The sequence below is a fragment of the Hemiscyllium ocellatum genome, chromosome 11, assembly GCF_020745735.1.
Source record: "Hemiscyllium ocellatum isolate sHemOce1 chromosome 11, sHemOce1.pat.X.cur, whole genome shotgun sequence".
In the NCBI taxonomy this organism is placed as follows: domain Eukaryota; kingdom Metazoa; phylum Chordata; class Chondrichthyes; order Orectolobiformes; family Hemiscylliidae; genus Hemiscyllium; species Hemiscyllium ocellatum.
Genome location: NC_083411.1, coordinates 99,232,419 through 99,247,407, shown reverse-complemented (window position 1 = coordinate 99,247,407; position 14,989 = coordinate 99,232,419). Strand labels below are relative to the sequence as shown.

The 14,989-nt window shown below is 39.6% G+C and overlaps 1 protein-coding gene across 2 annotated transcripts in view; it reads left to right on the top strand.

Annotated features, from left to right (window-relative positions):
- Positions 1-10,687, top strand: part of rab41 (RAB41, member RAS oncogene family) — a 54,515-nt gene extending 43,828 nt beyond the window's left edge. For both annotated transcript variants that reach the window (XM_060832757.1, XM_060832756.1), the window contains exon 8: positions 7,682-10,687. In XM_060832757.1, the coding sequence (XP_060688740.1) occupies positions 7,682-7,746 (65 nt within the window). In that variant the 3' untranslated portion in view covers positions 7,747-10,687. The remainder of the gene's footprint in view (positions 1-7,681) is intronic.
- Positions 10,688-14,989: the final 4,302 nt, after the last annotated feature.

Here is a 14,989-nt window from a genome sequence, read left to right as displayed (position 1 = left end):
AGGTGGATTTGTCTGTGATGTTGTTTTATTGTCCAGGCAGGTAGAAAAGCAGCATGATAGGTTTAACAAAAAGTCAAGGTTTTGGATGAAGTTCCAATGCTACTGTTTCAATCCACCTCATTGCTGCCATATTTACATTTTGTGTTCATTGATAATGAAATGCTTTGTAAGAGAGAGACTTCTGGTCTAGCAGAAAGAATAATGCTCATCCATATAATTGACATTGAGGTTTCTGGATTTTTCCCAGCTGATAATTAGAGTGCCTGTTAAGGAGGATTATGAAAACAACTGCAAAAATGGAGTGATAAAGTAGAGGTAACAGGTGTTACAAGGGACTGATAATTCGATCCATGATGTCCTTCAATCGTCTGGCAATCATCTTACTAATTTTGGATTTTATAGGATATTAGATTTTAAAAATGGAGTTCATTCAAATTGTGGATAACTCTCTGTACTTTCAAGCATATATATTTATAAGTTAGAAAAAGATACTGATAGACTGAATCAACAACACATAGCATATGGATTTCAATGTCAGCTATGGGAGATCATCCACTTGGACATAAAAAGGATAGACAGTAATTCAAAATGATGAAACAAAAACAATGGAGATGCAGAGAGACCAAGGATCCAGGTGCATGGTTCACTAAAGTTCCTAACAGGTCCAGAAAATAAGCAAAAATGAAAATCAAATACTAGTCTTCATATCTGGAGCATAAAATACAAGATGTTTGAAGCTAACACTTCAGCAATTCAGAGTCTTGGCTGGACCTGGAGTTTTGGGCATGACACCTTGGGAATATTATATTAATCTTAAGGGGAAAATCTGATTTAGAATTGCTAAAATGATACTTTGACTCCAAGATTTAATTTGGAACAATTTAAGAGTAACAAATTCCAATCCATCTGAGGTATTAAAGGAAGTTGGGGAGCAGATTATAAATGTTGTAACAATAATCTTTTGAACTTCCGATATTCAGAAGTCGCCCCTCTGGATTGGAAAATTGCAGATGTCACTCTTTTAAGAAGGTTAAAAGAGGAAGGTTAGGGAATTACAGGCAAGTTAGCATATCATCCACGCTGGGGAAATTGTTGGAGTCTAGAATATGGATAAGGTAACTAAACACCTGAATTTTTAAGTTAAGCAGTCTCATGAGGTTAGGTTGTGCCTGACAAACCTCATTAAATGTTTTGAAGAGAGGACTAAGGTACTGGAGAGGGGAATGTCTGTAGATGTTTATATGAATTTCCACATCAGAGAGAGTTAACTATGAAAGAAGCATGTGGAATTGAGCACGAATTACTGGCGTAGATGGAAAATCGTTTGAGTGACAGGTAATTAAAAAGTATGGATTGTGGGAAGACACTCAAATTAACAGGATATGACTGGTAGTGTGCCATGAGGATCTGTGCTAGGTACCTCAATTCTTCACAATGTTCATTAACAACAGATAATGGAATATATCCAGTTTGCTGATGAGACAAGTTTAGGTGATATTGTACATTGTCATTGAAAGCATAAAATTGCAAAGGGATATTGATTGACTAGGTGAATATGCAAAAATGGGACAGACAGATTTCAATGTAATCGAGTGTGAGGTCATGCATTTTGGACCGAAAGTGGATAAATTCAGATACGTTCTACATTCTAGTTGAATGCAGTGGGTGTCTAAATATACATAGTGTTCAGTTGCATACATCTTTAAAATGTCACTAACAGATGCAGAAAATAATGAAGGCTAATGGAAGGATGCACAAGTTATATGGCAGCGGTGAGAATCTGGGTTGAAGTGTGGTGCTGGAAAAGCACAGCAGGCCAGGCAGCATCACGATCTGATGAAGGGCTTATGCCCAAAATGTCAAATCTCCTGCTCCTCGGATGCTGCTTGGCTTGCTGTGCTTTTCCAGCACCACACTCTCAACTCTGATCTCCAGCATCTGCAGTCTTCACTTTCTCCCAGCTATGAGACCCTGGTTAGATTCCACTTGGAGCACGAAGAGTAGATCTGGGCACCACACCTTACGAAGCCTTGGGTGGAGAAAAATGTCGGTTTTCAAGAATGATACTTGGACATTGTTCAAGATATGAGGAGAGATTACTGTAAATTCGACCTGTTTTCTCTAGAATTCAGTATGTTAAGTGGAAGTCAGATTGAAGATATTAAAGGGAAAAGACTGGGTAGATAAAAATAAACTATCTACTCTGGAGCTTCTAGAACTAGGGATGTCACCTAAAATTGGGGCCAGATAATTCAGGAGAAATATTAGGAAGCAGTTCTACACACAGGCTGGTAGTGGTTTGAAATCCTCTTCGAACTGTAGTTGATGCTAGATCAAATGCTAATTTTAAATCTGAGATAATAGATATTGGTTCAGCAAAGCTTTTGAAGGATGTGGGCCAAAGCCAGGTGTATATATTTAAGCTCCAGATCACTTATAATCTCTTTTGGCTGAATGGCCTCCTATTCATATGTTTCTATAAGTTGTGACAAGACACAAAATTAGGATTGCATTAGCTGGAATTTAGAAAATGATTGTCTGAATAGAGTCAGAGTTATACAGCACAGAAACAGACCCTTCAGTCAAACTCATCTATGCCAACCAGATATCTGATATAAATCTAGTCCATTTGCTAGCATTTGGCGCATATCCCTAAACCCTTCCTGTTCATATACTCATCCAGATGCCTTTGAGTTGTTATTGTACCAGCTTCCTCCTCTTCCTTTGGCAGCTCGTTCTCTACGGTTGTTGGTTTGCTTGCTGAGCTGATCAGTTGTCATGTAGACGTTTCAACACCATGCTAGATAATATCATCTGTGAAGGGTTGTTCTACTTTGCTTGGTATTTATATGATCTGGTCTATAAAGATGGATGTTGTCATTTCCAGTTTTTCTCTGTAGTGGTTTGTGTATGCTGTCTATTTCTACACACTTTGGTGGAATTCTGGGTTGAAACAAGCCAGATCATATAAATATCAAGCAGAGTAGAATAACAATGCTTCATGGAAGTTGCACTGATGTTACCTAGTATGGTGATGAAGCGTTTGCATGACAACCCATGAGCTCAGCGAGCAAACAACCACATCCACAACGTGAGCTCACAAATCTTCGCACAAACCTTAAAAAGCTAATTCTGTACACACACTAATCTCTGCATGAAAAATTTGTCCCTTGGGTCCCTTTTTAAATCCTTCCCCTCTCACCTTAGACCTATGCCCTCTTGGGGTAAAGACCTTGTCTATTTATCCTATCCATGCCCTTCGTGATTTTATAAATCATTATAAGGTCATCCCTCACCTTCTGACGCTCCAGGGAAAACAGTCCCAGCCTATTCAGCCTCTCCCTATAACTCAAATCCTCCAACCCTGGCAACATCCTGTAAATCTTTTCTGAACTCATTCAAGTTTCATAACATCCTTCCTATAGCAGGGAGACCAGAATTGTGTGTAGTGTTCTAAAAGTGCCTCACTAATATCCTGTACAGCTGCAACATGACCTCCCAACTCCATTACTCAATGGAAATATAGCACTGACCAATAAAGGCAAGTATACCAAATGTCTTTTTCACAAGGCTGTTTACGTGGAACTCCACTTTCAAGGAACTATGAACCTGCACTCAAAGGTCTCTCTTTTTAGCAACACTCCCCAGGACCTTACCATTAAGTGTATAAGTCCTCCCCTAATTTGCCTTTCCAAAATGCAAATTTATCTGAAATTCAGATTTATCTGAATTATCTATCTGCCACTCTTTGGCCCATCTGAACAAGATCCTGTTTGCATTCTGAGGCAAGCACCTTCACTGTCCACTACACCTCCAATTTTGGTATCATCTGCAAGCATGCTAACTATACCTCCTATGTTCACATCCAAATTATTTATGTAAATGACGAAAAGAAATGGACCCAGTACTGATCATTGTGGCTTGTTTTAATTTTTAAAGATATTAAGTGGAATAGTTTAGGAGAAACTACTTCCACTAGTTTGGTGTCTAGAATAGGATACAGTGAGATCTACAGATGCTGGAGATCAGAGTCAAGAGTGCGTTGCTGGAAAAACGGAGCAGGAAAATTGATGTTTCGGGCCGGAGCCCCCCTCCAGAATAGGATGCAGAGTGTAAACATTACTGCCAGATCTCTGCAGAGTGAAATTACAAAACATCCCTTCACACAGCATGCTAGAAATTTTGAACTGTCATCTGCAGGTGACAATTGACGCCAGATATATTGTCAGTTTTAAAACTGAATTTGATAGATTTTTGGTAATGAAGTTAAGAGATGTGGGGCAATGTTTGTGAAAAGATTTGTAGCTCGGGTGCTCATTGTTGTGGTTCTGTTCGCCGAGTTGAGAATTTGTGCTGCAGACGTTTCGTCCCCTGTCTAGGTGACATCCTCAGTGCTTGGGAGCCTCCTGTGAAGCGCTTCTGTGATCTTTCCTCCGGCATTTGTAGTTGTTTGAATCTGCCGCTTCCGGTTGTCAGTTCCAGCTGTCCGCTGCAGTGGTCAGTATATTGGGTCCAGGTCGATGTGCTTATTGATTGAATCTGTGGATGAGTGCCATGCCTCTAGGAATTCCCTGGCTGTTCTCTGCTTGGCTTGTCCTATAATAGTAGTGTTGTCCCAGTCGAATTCATGTTGCTTGTCATCTGCGTGTGTGGCTACTAAGGATAGCCGGTCGTGTTGTTTCATGGCTAGTTGGTGTTCATGGATGCAGATCGTTAGCTGTCTTCCTGTTTGCCCTGTGTAGTATTTGTGCAGTCCTTGCGTGGGATTTTGTACACTACATTGGTTTTGCTCATGCTGGGTATCGGGTCCTTCGTTCTAGTGAGTTGCTGTCTGGGAGTGGCTGTTGCTTTGTGTGCTGTTATGAGTCCTAGTGGTTGCAGTAGTCTGGCTGTCAGTTCGGAAATGCTCTTGATGTATGGTAGTGTGGCTAGTCCTTTGGATTGTGGCATGTCCTCGTTCCATTGTCTTTCCCTTAGGCATCTGTTGATGAAATTGCAGGGGTATCCGTTTTTGGCGAATACATTGTAGAGGAGTTCTTCTTTTTTGCAGTTCTGGTGTACTGCAGTATGTTGTGGCCCTTTTGAATAGTGTCTTGATGCAACTTCTTTTGTGTGCGTTGGGGTGGTTGCTTTCATAGTTCAGGACTTGGTCTGTGTGTGTGTGTGTGTGGCTTTCCTGTATACCTTTTGTGGTGAATACTCCATTAGGTGTTCTCTGTACCACCATGTCTAAGAATGGGAGTTGGTTGTCCTTCCTCTCTAGTGAATCGGATTCCTGTGAGTGTGGCGTTGATGATCCGGTGTGTGTTCTCTATTTGTGTTTTTAATGATTACAAAGGTGCCCAACATTTGTTGTGGTTCTGTTCGCTGAACTAAGAATTTGTTACAGACGTTTCGTCCCCTGTCTAGGGTTGTTGAATGTGAAGTGTGTTGTGAGGCACAGGTCCAGTAGTTTGAGTATGCCGTCTTTGTTGATAGGTTCAACGTCCTGTTGTCTGTTCTGAATGTCCAGCAGGTTGGCTATTGTTTCTTTGGCTAGGGTTTTGTCGATAGAGGTGAACAGTGCCGTTACATCGAATGAGACCATGGTTTCTTCCTTCTCTGTGTATATTTTTGATGTCCAAGAATTCCTGTGTTGATTGTATAGTGTGTCTGGATCTGCTGATCAGGTGTTTCAGTTTCTGCTGTAGTTCTTTAGCCAGTTTGTGTGCTGGTGTCCCTGGTAGTGATACTATGGATCTGAGTGGGATATCTGGTTTGTGCACTTTAGGTAGGCCATAGAATCTGGGAGTGTTGTTGCTTTCCGGTTTCATTCTTTGTAGGTCAAACCTGGTTATCTGACCGTATTTTTGTAGGTTCCTCAGTATGTTGTTTATCCTATTGGTGAGCTGTGGGATGGGGTCAAACTCCCTCTTTTGGTAGGTGTTGGCAAGTAGTTGTTCTTTTTGGATGTAGTCTGCTTTGTCCAGGATGAGACTCATTCTGCCTTTTGTCTACTGGTAGTATGATTTATAGTATGATAATCTTCTTAACAGGCACTCTAATTATCAGTGGATCCAGACACTCTATACAATCACCACAGGAATTCTTGGACATCAGTAATATACACATAGATTAGGAAGAAACCATGGTCTCATTCAATGTAACGGCACTGTTCACCTCTATTGACAAAACCCTAGCCAAAGAAACAATAGCCAACCTGCTGGACATACAGAACAGACAACAGGACGTTGAACCTATCAACAAAGACTGCATGCTCAAACTACTGGACCTGTGCCTCACAACACACTTCACATTCAACAACCAAATATATGAACAAATCAATGGCACATCCATGGGCTCACCCATCTCTGGACTCATAGCAGAAGCGGTAATGCAAAGATTAGAACAAACAGTCTTACCGCAAATTCAACCCAAACTCTGGGTCAGATATGTGGATGATACCTTTGTAATCATTAAAAACACAGAAATACAGAACACACACCGGATCATCAACGCCACACTCACAGGAACCCAATTCACTAGAGAGGAAGAAAAGGACAACCAACTCCCATTCCTAGACGTGATGGTACAGCGAACACCTAATGGAGATGACAAGCAACATGAATTCGACTGGGACAACACTAATATTATAGGACAAGCCAAGCAGAACAGCCAGGGAATTCCTAGAGGCATGGCACTCATCCACAGATTTAATCAATAAGCACATCGATCTGGACCCAATATACCGGCCACTGCAGCGGACAGCTGGAACTGACAACCGGAAGTGGCAGATACAAATCACTATAAATGCCGGAGGAAAGATCACAGAAGCGCTTCACAGGAGGCTCCCAAGCACTGAGGATGTCACCTAGACAGGGGACGAAACATCTGCAACATAAATTCTCAGCTCGGCGAATAGAACCACAACAGATGTGGGGCAATATGTCCCTTGATTTAGTATCAGCTATTGTATGGTGTCAACCAGCAGTCTTGTACTCCTCTTGCTTATAATCTTTCTTATAAGTCAGATTGTTGTGGATTCCTTACCACTCCTAGACTTGAGCATAAAAATTAAGCAAACACTTCAGTGCCGTGAATGAATGTTTCACTGTCAAAGGTGCCAACTTTTCGATGCAATATTTAAATGAACTGGAGGCCTACTCTCCTGTGCGTGGAAACGATCTGTTGCCAATATTCCCCAGCTCTACGTGAAATAATCCCCATGTCCTGACTGATAATTAACCCTTAATCAACATCACAAAAACAAATCCAGTTCATTGTCTGTCATTACCAGATGTCTACTTGTGGGAACTTATTGTGCACAAGTTGACTGCTATCCCCCTGTTTATTTATTATAATACTAACAACATTTTCACAATATTCATTATTGTAAATGTCTGCAATTCTTGATCCCAGAAGGTTATGGAGACCTGATTGCTGTAGGTATTTAAAGACGAAGTAGGTAGTTCATTTTTTTAAAAATATTCGTAATATGACAGCTATAAGGAGCTAGCATAAAAGAAAAGTTGAGGCTTGGGGTTTGTCAATCATTAATGTATAATGGTGGGGCAGATGTCGGGGCCAATTAGCCTACTCCTGCGTCTGTTTCTTTTGTACCAAACCACTTTGAAATGTTGTGGAAGGTGCTATATAAATCTTCTCATTCAGAAACGTGAAATTTCCCTAACTCCTTTTACAGTGATTGATATCAAGCTGGAGAAACCACCAGAACCACCAATCAATGAGGGTGGCTGCTCCTGCTAATATTGGCACAATCAAACTGTTCCCTATTGGCCAGCATCACCAACTGCATTACAGTCATTGACTACCCACCTTGCTCCCTTTTGGTGGTGTGCTGGCTCAGTAATGTGTGAACGTGCTGCTGTAATCACACCAGAGGAGCTTCTTCATTCAGAAAATTCAACTTCATTTCCTTCAGCTGCATGGTTTATTTAAGATCAGAGATCAAGTTTGATTTTAATTATGTTATGTATTGCACTCTAACACTGAGCGATGCAGTCCTTTACGTTGTACAGAAATGTGTGCACGATGTAAAATGTTTGTGTGAATATGCAAAGATGTTGCTGTGTCAGATTTTCAAAAAAAGGATAAATTGTCTATGATGTCTTCATGTGGGTATGAGCTGAGGTACCGGTGCTGCTTTGACTGGAGGGAGTATTTTTATAATTTGGAAAGGGGGAAGCACCATTGTATCCAATCAAACTCTTCCTGATGTCTGAGTAATGTCTTAATATGCTGTCTTGGGTGGTCTTTGCTGAAGTGTGGCAGCATTCTTGCTACTGTGTGGTGCTAGAAGAGAACTGATTTCCTACTGTTGAGGTAAGCTTCTAAAGCTATATTCCTTTGCTCTCCATGGATGTGTGTCTCAGCTCGTTTGTGCAGCCATTTAGAGTTCGAGTGCACTGGTATAGTATCTGTTTCATTTAAAGTTGGAAGTTAACTATTCACCATCGGGGAGAGTATCTGAATGTTTTGCTGAGTAGCCATTCAGTCCCCTTCCCAAGTAGATGATGATTTTGGTATTGCACAAGTAGACAGCTTCTAGTTTCAAAACCCATGAAATAACTTAACCGTGCTTTGTAGTTCATCTGTGTTGCAGAATGTGATGACTGATGAATAGTGTCATGGCTTGGTTGCTGCTTCCTGATTCTATTTGGCCAATCACTTTGTGAAGACCTTTCAAATGGTCCCTGCAAGTTTCAGGTTCAAAATTAATTAGTACTTTTATAATCTGCATTTTTGAGTTATACTAACTCTAAAATGATGTTTCTTTTCCACTGTCACAAGAAAAATAATATTCATTTTTTTGGTTGCTCTGGGTGAACAGCAATACATTCCTGGAAATATTTTGTTTGGAACCACTGTGGAGGGATACTTTGGAATTTTATTTGTAAATCAGGAAGAATACTTGATTGCAATTTTGGACATTTTAGTCTCACTTCCCAATGTTTCAGACTAAATGGCATGTCTGAGTAATTTAGCTGCAGCTGAAATTACAGTACCAGATCTCTGAATACACAGTTTGTATTACTAGTAGTTGCAGCTTATTACACTAGATTCCTTCATGAACTAGTAGTTTATAGGAACCGTCTTACAGGTAAGCCACAGTTAATTAGTTTTCAAAGCCCCTGAGTATTGTTCTAATGTACAGTCTCTGTACATGCAGTCTCAGAAATGCAGTAACATGTAATTTGTGCTTAGACTTAGTAGGTGTAAGTTTGTTGCTTTGTGAGCACACCTAATCTGTGTTAGTACGTTAAATTCTCAGATGAGCAAATTCTATTTACATCAACATATTTATGCAAATCCTTTTTAATGAAATATATAAAACCCTTCAATGTATTTATTGGAAATAGCTTTTTGATTCATTGGCAGTTTGAACAGACATCTAACAACAATTATTGACTATTAAGTTTGCTGTAGCAAAAGAAAATGTGACCTTTATTACTGCCAGATTAAATCTTCACATTCATAACATCAGCACAAAATGATTTATTGCATTACTGCTGTTTGTAGACTTCTAACGTAGCCTTTTGTACCAGAGACCTACCCAGAAATGCATATTAAGCATACTTGGGACAATGCTGTTATATTCTTATAAACTTCTTGAAATGCCAACTAAATGGGAAAGTATTAAACTGGTGATGGTTGGTGCTAACCCATCAGCAAAATTAAAAGTACCTCCCTCTCTACATCCAGCAGTATAAGTTTTGTACCAATAAATATTGGAGTACAAGTCCTATTACTGTACCTTTTTTGGAAGAATTTGTAATACTTGACAAGACTGGTAATTACCCGATTCCATAAAACTCCAAATGTTTTTCTCCACTTTTGTGAATTGACTAGAATGGAGAAACTGAAATTAAAAGCTGAACTGAGGTTTAGAAGGAGTCAGGTATTTAGTCGTTCTAACTGGGTTCTCTAAGAAACAACAGCAATCTCACTGTGGCTCACTTAAATCATGCCCTGAATTTCTAATCATGCTTTTAAAATCAAGCGTACCTTTGTTCTGAAGAATACCAGCATGCATGAGGGCTTAAGTTTGTTGCTCAGTGAAATTCTCCATTTGAACTTTGCCATGTCTAATCAGCTCCATTTGAGGATGAGTGCGTGCAAGGTTGAAGTTGTAACTAATACCAAGTGTGGCTTTCCTGTTTGTGATTACAATAATTGTTGGTATATTTATGCAGCCTGTGGAGACCAGTAATGAAGGATACTCTCTTGGATAATTTTTAAAACAAAATGTTAGCCTATTACAATGGAACTATTTGCAAACAAGTACTGGAGCCTCCTCCATCAGCAATGTGTTTTTCTTTTTGAATATTTAAAAGTCTTTTTGTTGTAAATACTTGGACAGTTGTAATGTTCTCATGTCTGTGTGTATGCATTTACTAGATTATGTTCTTTGGAAAGGCAGTAAGACACTAAACCACTTGCCTGTTTATACTATTTATCAAGTTAGATTAGCTCAGCCTGTGTACCGGTGTCTAAAGTCTTTTGCAAAGATAAATATCCTGTCACTCAAACCATTCATTGACACATCATCTGTTTAATAAAGAAAATATTTGTCTTCATATTCCAGTAATTAATGATCTCATAACAGCTGGTTGCTAGAATATTTATGTTAAGGTACCACCTCCTGTTGTAAAGTCACATCCTTGTATTACACAATAAAATGAGCCATTTCACCACTTAGCCAATTTGTAATGGATTTCTCATGTGTGTAGTCATCTGACTGTCAAAGTAAAGTGAATCAAGTTGAAGTTGACTGCTGTTCCCTCTGGATTCTGAGTAAGAATTTTTTTTTATTTTAAAAGTAAGACCTCGTATTCTTAAACTAAATCCATACTACTTTTCCTACATGTGGAAACATTTGCCCAGTATCAACCTTACCAAGCCTCGACTCTTGTAACGACAAAGTTAAAAAGAATGCACTGTTTCATTCTGCTATTCCACAGGTCACAACATAAAATTAATTTATCTACCTGGTTCCTAAAATGGCTTTTTCTACATAGACTTAAATGAAAGATCTTTCAACAAAGTTTCTTTATCAAATATAAAATTGATTATTATAAAGTGAACTTATTCAATGAAGCTGTGAAGCTTGTGTAAACAGTTTTTAAGATGAAATTGTAACGCTTTTCCCTTTTAAACCCAAAACACATTCAAGATAAATGGGAAAGCAATAACTTCTCTCGTTCTTAATGCAAAAAAAAATGTTGCCATGTTCAGATGTCTGTCCGTCAAAGTTTCTGGCCTGTTTGGATGTAGGCAGTTGCCTCCAGAATCTTTGTAAGCATAACTTAGGAAATAGTGCAAATAAACCTTATAGTTGCACTTGAAGAGGACCATCAGAATTAACCAGATTTCTTTCAGAAGCACAAGAACTGAGATGGAAGCTTCTTCCCTTCAGCAAGTTGGTCACCAATTGTAAGCAGAAAATTGTAAATTTTGAGCAGGGGAGAAAAGTGACAGGTGAGAAATGCCTTGTTAAACTTTTTTTAAAAACGTCTTATTAACAATTCAGGCACACTGATTACCATTTGATCTCTGGAAATTGGCTGTGATTGTTTTAAAAACAGATTGAAATCGCTCTGCTTTGGGGGGGGGGGGGGTACAAGAAAACATTTGGTGTGATCTCTTTTTCAGAATGTTGATATAACCCTGATGGAAACAAAACACTGAAAAATACAGCCCTGCTATTTCATGAGTTGCAAATGTGAAATGACGCATTTAATCACTAGAGAGGTTGATGCCTGTTTTTGACAAGGATCTAAGATGAAATAAATTCATACCATGTTTCATCAATTAAGTAAACAAAAATGTATTCATTATACAAACATGTCTGCTAACATGGCAAAATGGGGTATTAATTATTCATACAAACTTAGAATATTTTTCTCTAAATCCAAATATTTTCAAATAGAGACAGCCAGTTTGCATGAATATCCTGGGTGGAAAATACAGGCAAAAAAGTCAATGGACCAAGAGTTCAAATAACCAGTAGTGATGAGGTGACTTTATCTCACTTATTTTCTATTTATAAGCATTTTTGTTTTTGATCAATAGTAATCTTCAATTCAGAAACTAGCCATTTGGACCTCTTTTTACAGAGTCTTTCCATTTCTAGAGTGAGTGAGAGATTTGTCCCGCATGTTTGCTTTTAGAGGTTTTAGCCCCACGTGGTATCATTGTGGCAGAGAACATCTGCTTAGCAATAACCTGCTCACTGATCCACAGCCCCTCAACCCCTGACCTCATTACAACCTTAGCTCAAACATGAACAAAAGAGTTGAATTCGAGAAGAGAGGTGAGTGACATCTAGGTTGCATTTGACCAAGTGTGACATTAAGGAGCTCTAGCCAAATTGGAGCGAATTGGAATCCGGTAAATCTCTCCACTGACCCACTGACCTCCAACAACTGCAACCGTCGTCCAGTCACCTTGGCAGGAATCCCTCAAAGTAGTGTCTTTGGCTCAACGGTCTTTAACTATTTCATCAATGACCTTCCCTCCATTATAAAAGAAGTGGAGATTGCAAAATCATCAGCAAACATGTTCAGCATCATTCATGACTCCTCAGATACAGAAGCAGTCCATCTCAATTGCAGCAAGACCTCGACGATAGACAGGTTTGGGCTATAAAGTGGCATGTGATATTCATGGCTTTGAAATGCCAGCCAATGACAGTCACCAACAATCTAACCATCACTCTTGAAAATCAGTAGCATTACCATTGCTGAATTTCTCCCAGTCAATATCCTGGGGGTTACCATTAACCAGAAATTCAATTGCATATGCCATATAAATACTGTGCTACAAAAGCACGTCAGAGACTAGGAATACAGTAGCGAGTAAATTACATTGATTCTGCACAGTCTGCCCACCATCTGTAAGGCACAAATTAGGAGTGTGATGGAATACAGTCCACTTGGCTGAATGAGTGCAGCTCCTGTAACAGTCAAGAACCTTGACACCATCTAAGGCAAAGCAACCATTTGATTGAATGCAACTGCATCCACAATTGATCACTGCTGATGCTCAATAACAGTGTATAAAATACATGTTACCATGCAAGCATTTACCAAATATCCTGAGATGTCACCTTTCAAAGCCACATCCTCTACCATCTCGAAGGACGAGGGCAAAGAGTATATGGGACCAAATTCACCTCCAAACCAGTCACCATCCTGACTTGGAAATGGATTACTTTGTGTCATTGGGTCAAAATTTGGAACTGCCTCCAATACACCTCACTAACTGCTCAAGGGCAACTAAGGATGGGCAATAAACACTGGCCCCATGACTGAATAAAAAACAATTAAGCACACCCTTTCATACAACACTCTAGGGACATGTGACATCTGATACACTATGGGTAGATGCTCACTGCCAATAATATTCACTAAAGCCTTAGGCATTCATGTGAATCTTTCTGAGAAAAGTCATTTCTTTGTTTGGATGGCTCCTAGAACTTAACTACTGACATAACTCCTCCTTTCTTTTTTCCCCTCTGGTCAGGAATTTTCAGGTATCTTTTATTTGTTTTTTCCACACACACATTTATATTTCAGTTTTACAACTGAATTTGTTGGACTCTCAGTCAAACCTCCTTTGTCTGCCCTGACTTTGTTCCCCCCCTGATAAATTCCATGGATTTCCTCTGCCACTCCAGCAGTCTGCACAAGACTATTACCTTGTGATAATGAAAATACTTAGGCCTTTGGACATCACTTCTGCTCTTAATATCAACCCTTCTCACCTGAAGAGGAGATCTGGGCATTACCAGCTCTCACACCTGGCTTCACTTTCCCTGTATTCACTGCTCTCAATGTGGGGGAGATGAAATGCAGACTGGGTGACCACTTTGCAAAACATGAGGTTCCTGTTGCTCATCATTTAAACACCCCACCATGTTCCCATACAAGCAACTCTGTCTTCTGTTTGCTGCTGTACTCCAGTGAGGCTCAGCACAAACTGGAAGAGCAGCATCTCATTTACTACTTGGAGACTTTGAAGTCTTAGGCCTCAATATCAAGGTCAATAATTCTTGGACTTGAGCACCTCCTCCAATATCCTTTATCCCAACTCTGACACATCTGGCCTTTTTATCGCATTGCTTCCACAAACAACTCATAGTCAGCCACTAATGGTCCCCATTTAGCAGCTATTGATTCTCCCAGGTTTACCTTCACTCATTCCTTTGTCTGCCCAACTGATTTTTTGCTCTGACTCTTGCTCTTACCGTCTGCTCCTTCTCTACCTATGGTTTACTCCATTTTTAGCACATATGCTAATCTTTTCTAGCTGCAACTAGTTCTGAGCTGAAAATGTGTTGCTGGAAAAGCGCAGCAGGTCAGGCAGCATCCAAGGAACAGGAGATTCGACATTTCGGGCATAAGCCCTCCTTCAGGCTTATGCCCGAAACATCGAATCTCCTGTTCCTTGGATGCTGCTTGACCTGCGCTTTTCCAGAAACACATTTTCAGCTCTGATTCCAACATCTGCAGTCCTCACTTTCTCCTCGCAATTAGTTCTGAAGAAGGTTTGCTGGACTGGAAATATTAACTGCTTTCTCTGCATAGCTGCTGCCAGTCCTCCTGAGTTTTTCCAAAATTTTGTTTCTATTCGCAATTGCAATGTCTGTTTTGATAGTTATTTTGTAGTGTAGAACTTGATTATTGCTGGAAAAAAAAACCCATTCTCTACAAGCTTTTTATCTTGTTCATGGGGTAGTATTGAACAAATGCCCGTGTAAAGGGGAAACAATATTTATACTATGAAAGGAGAATGTTGATCATTTGGCAAGTTTGCAATAACAAAGCAGCAAATAACATTTGAAGACTGGTGTGATCACAAAGTTTTCATAGGTGACCATAAAATGTGGGAAAGGAGTTGAGACAGAAATTGGTGATAGACTGCAGAAAGTAAATCAGGACCTAAAAATTGAGTGGATTTGCAAAAAGAACAACAATGTATGTGTTGG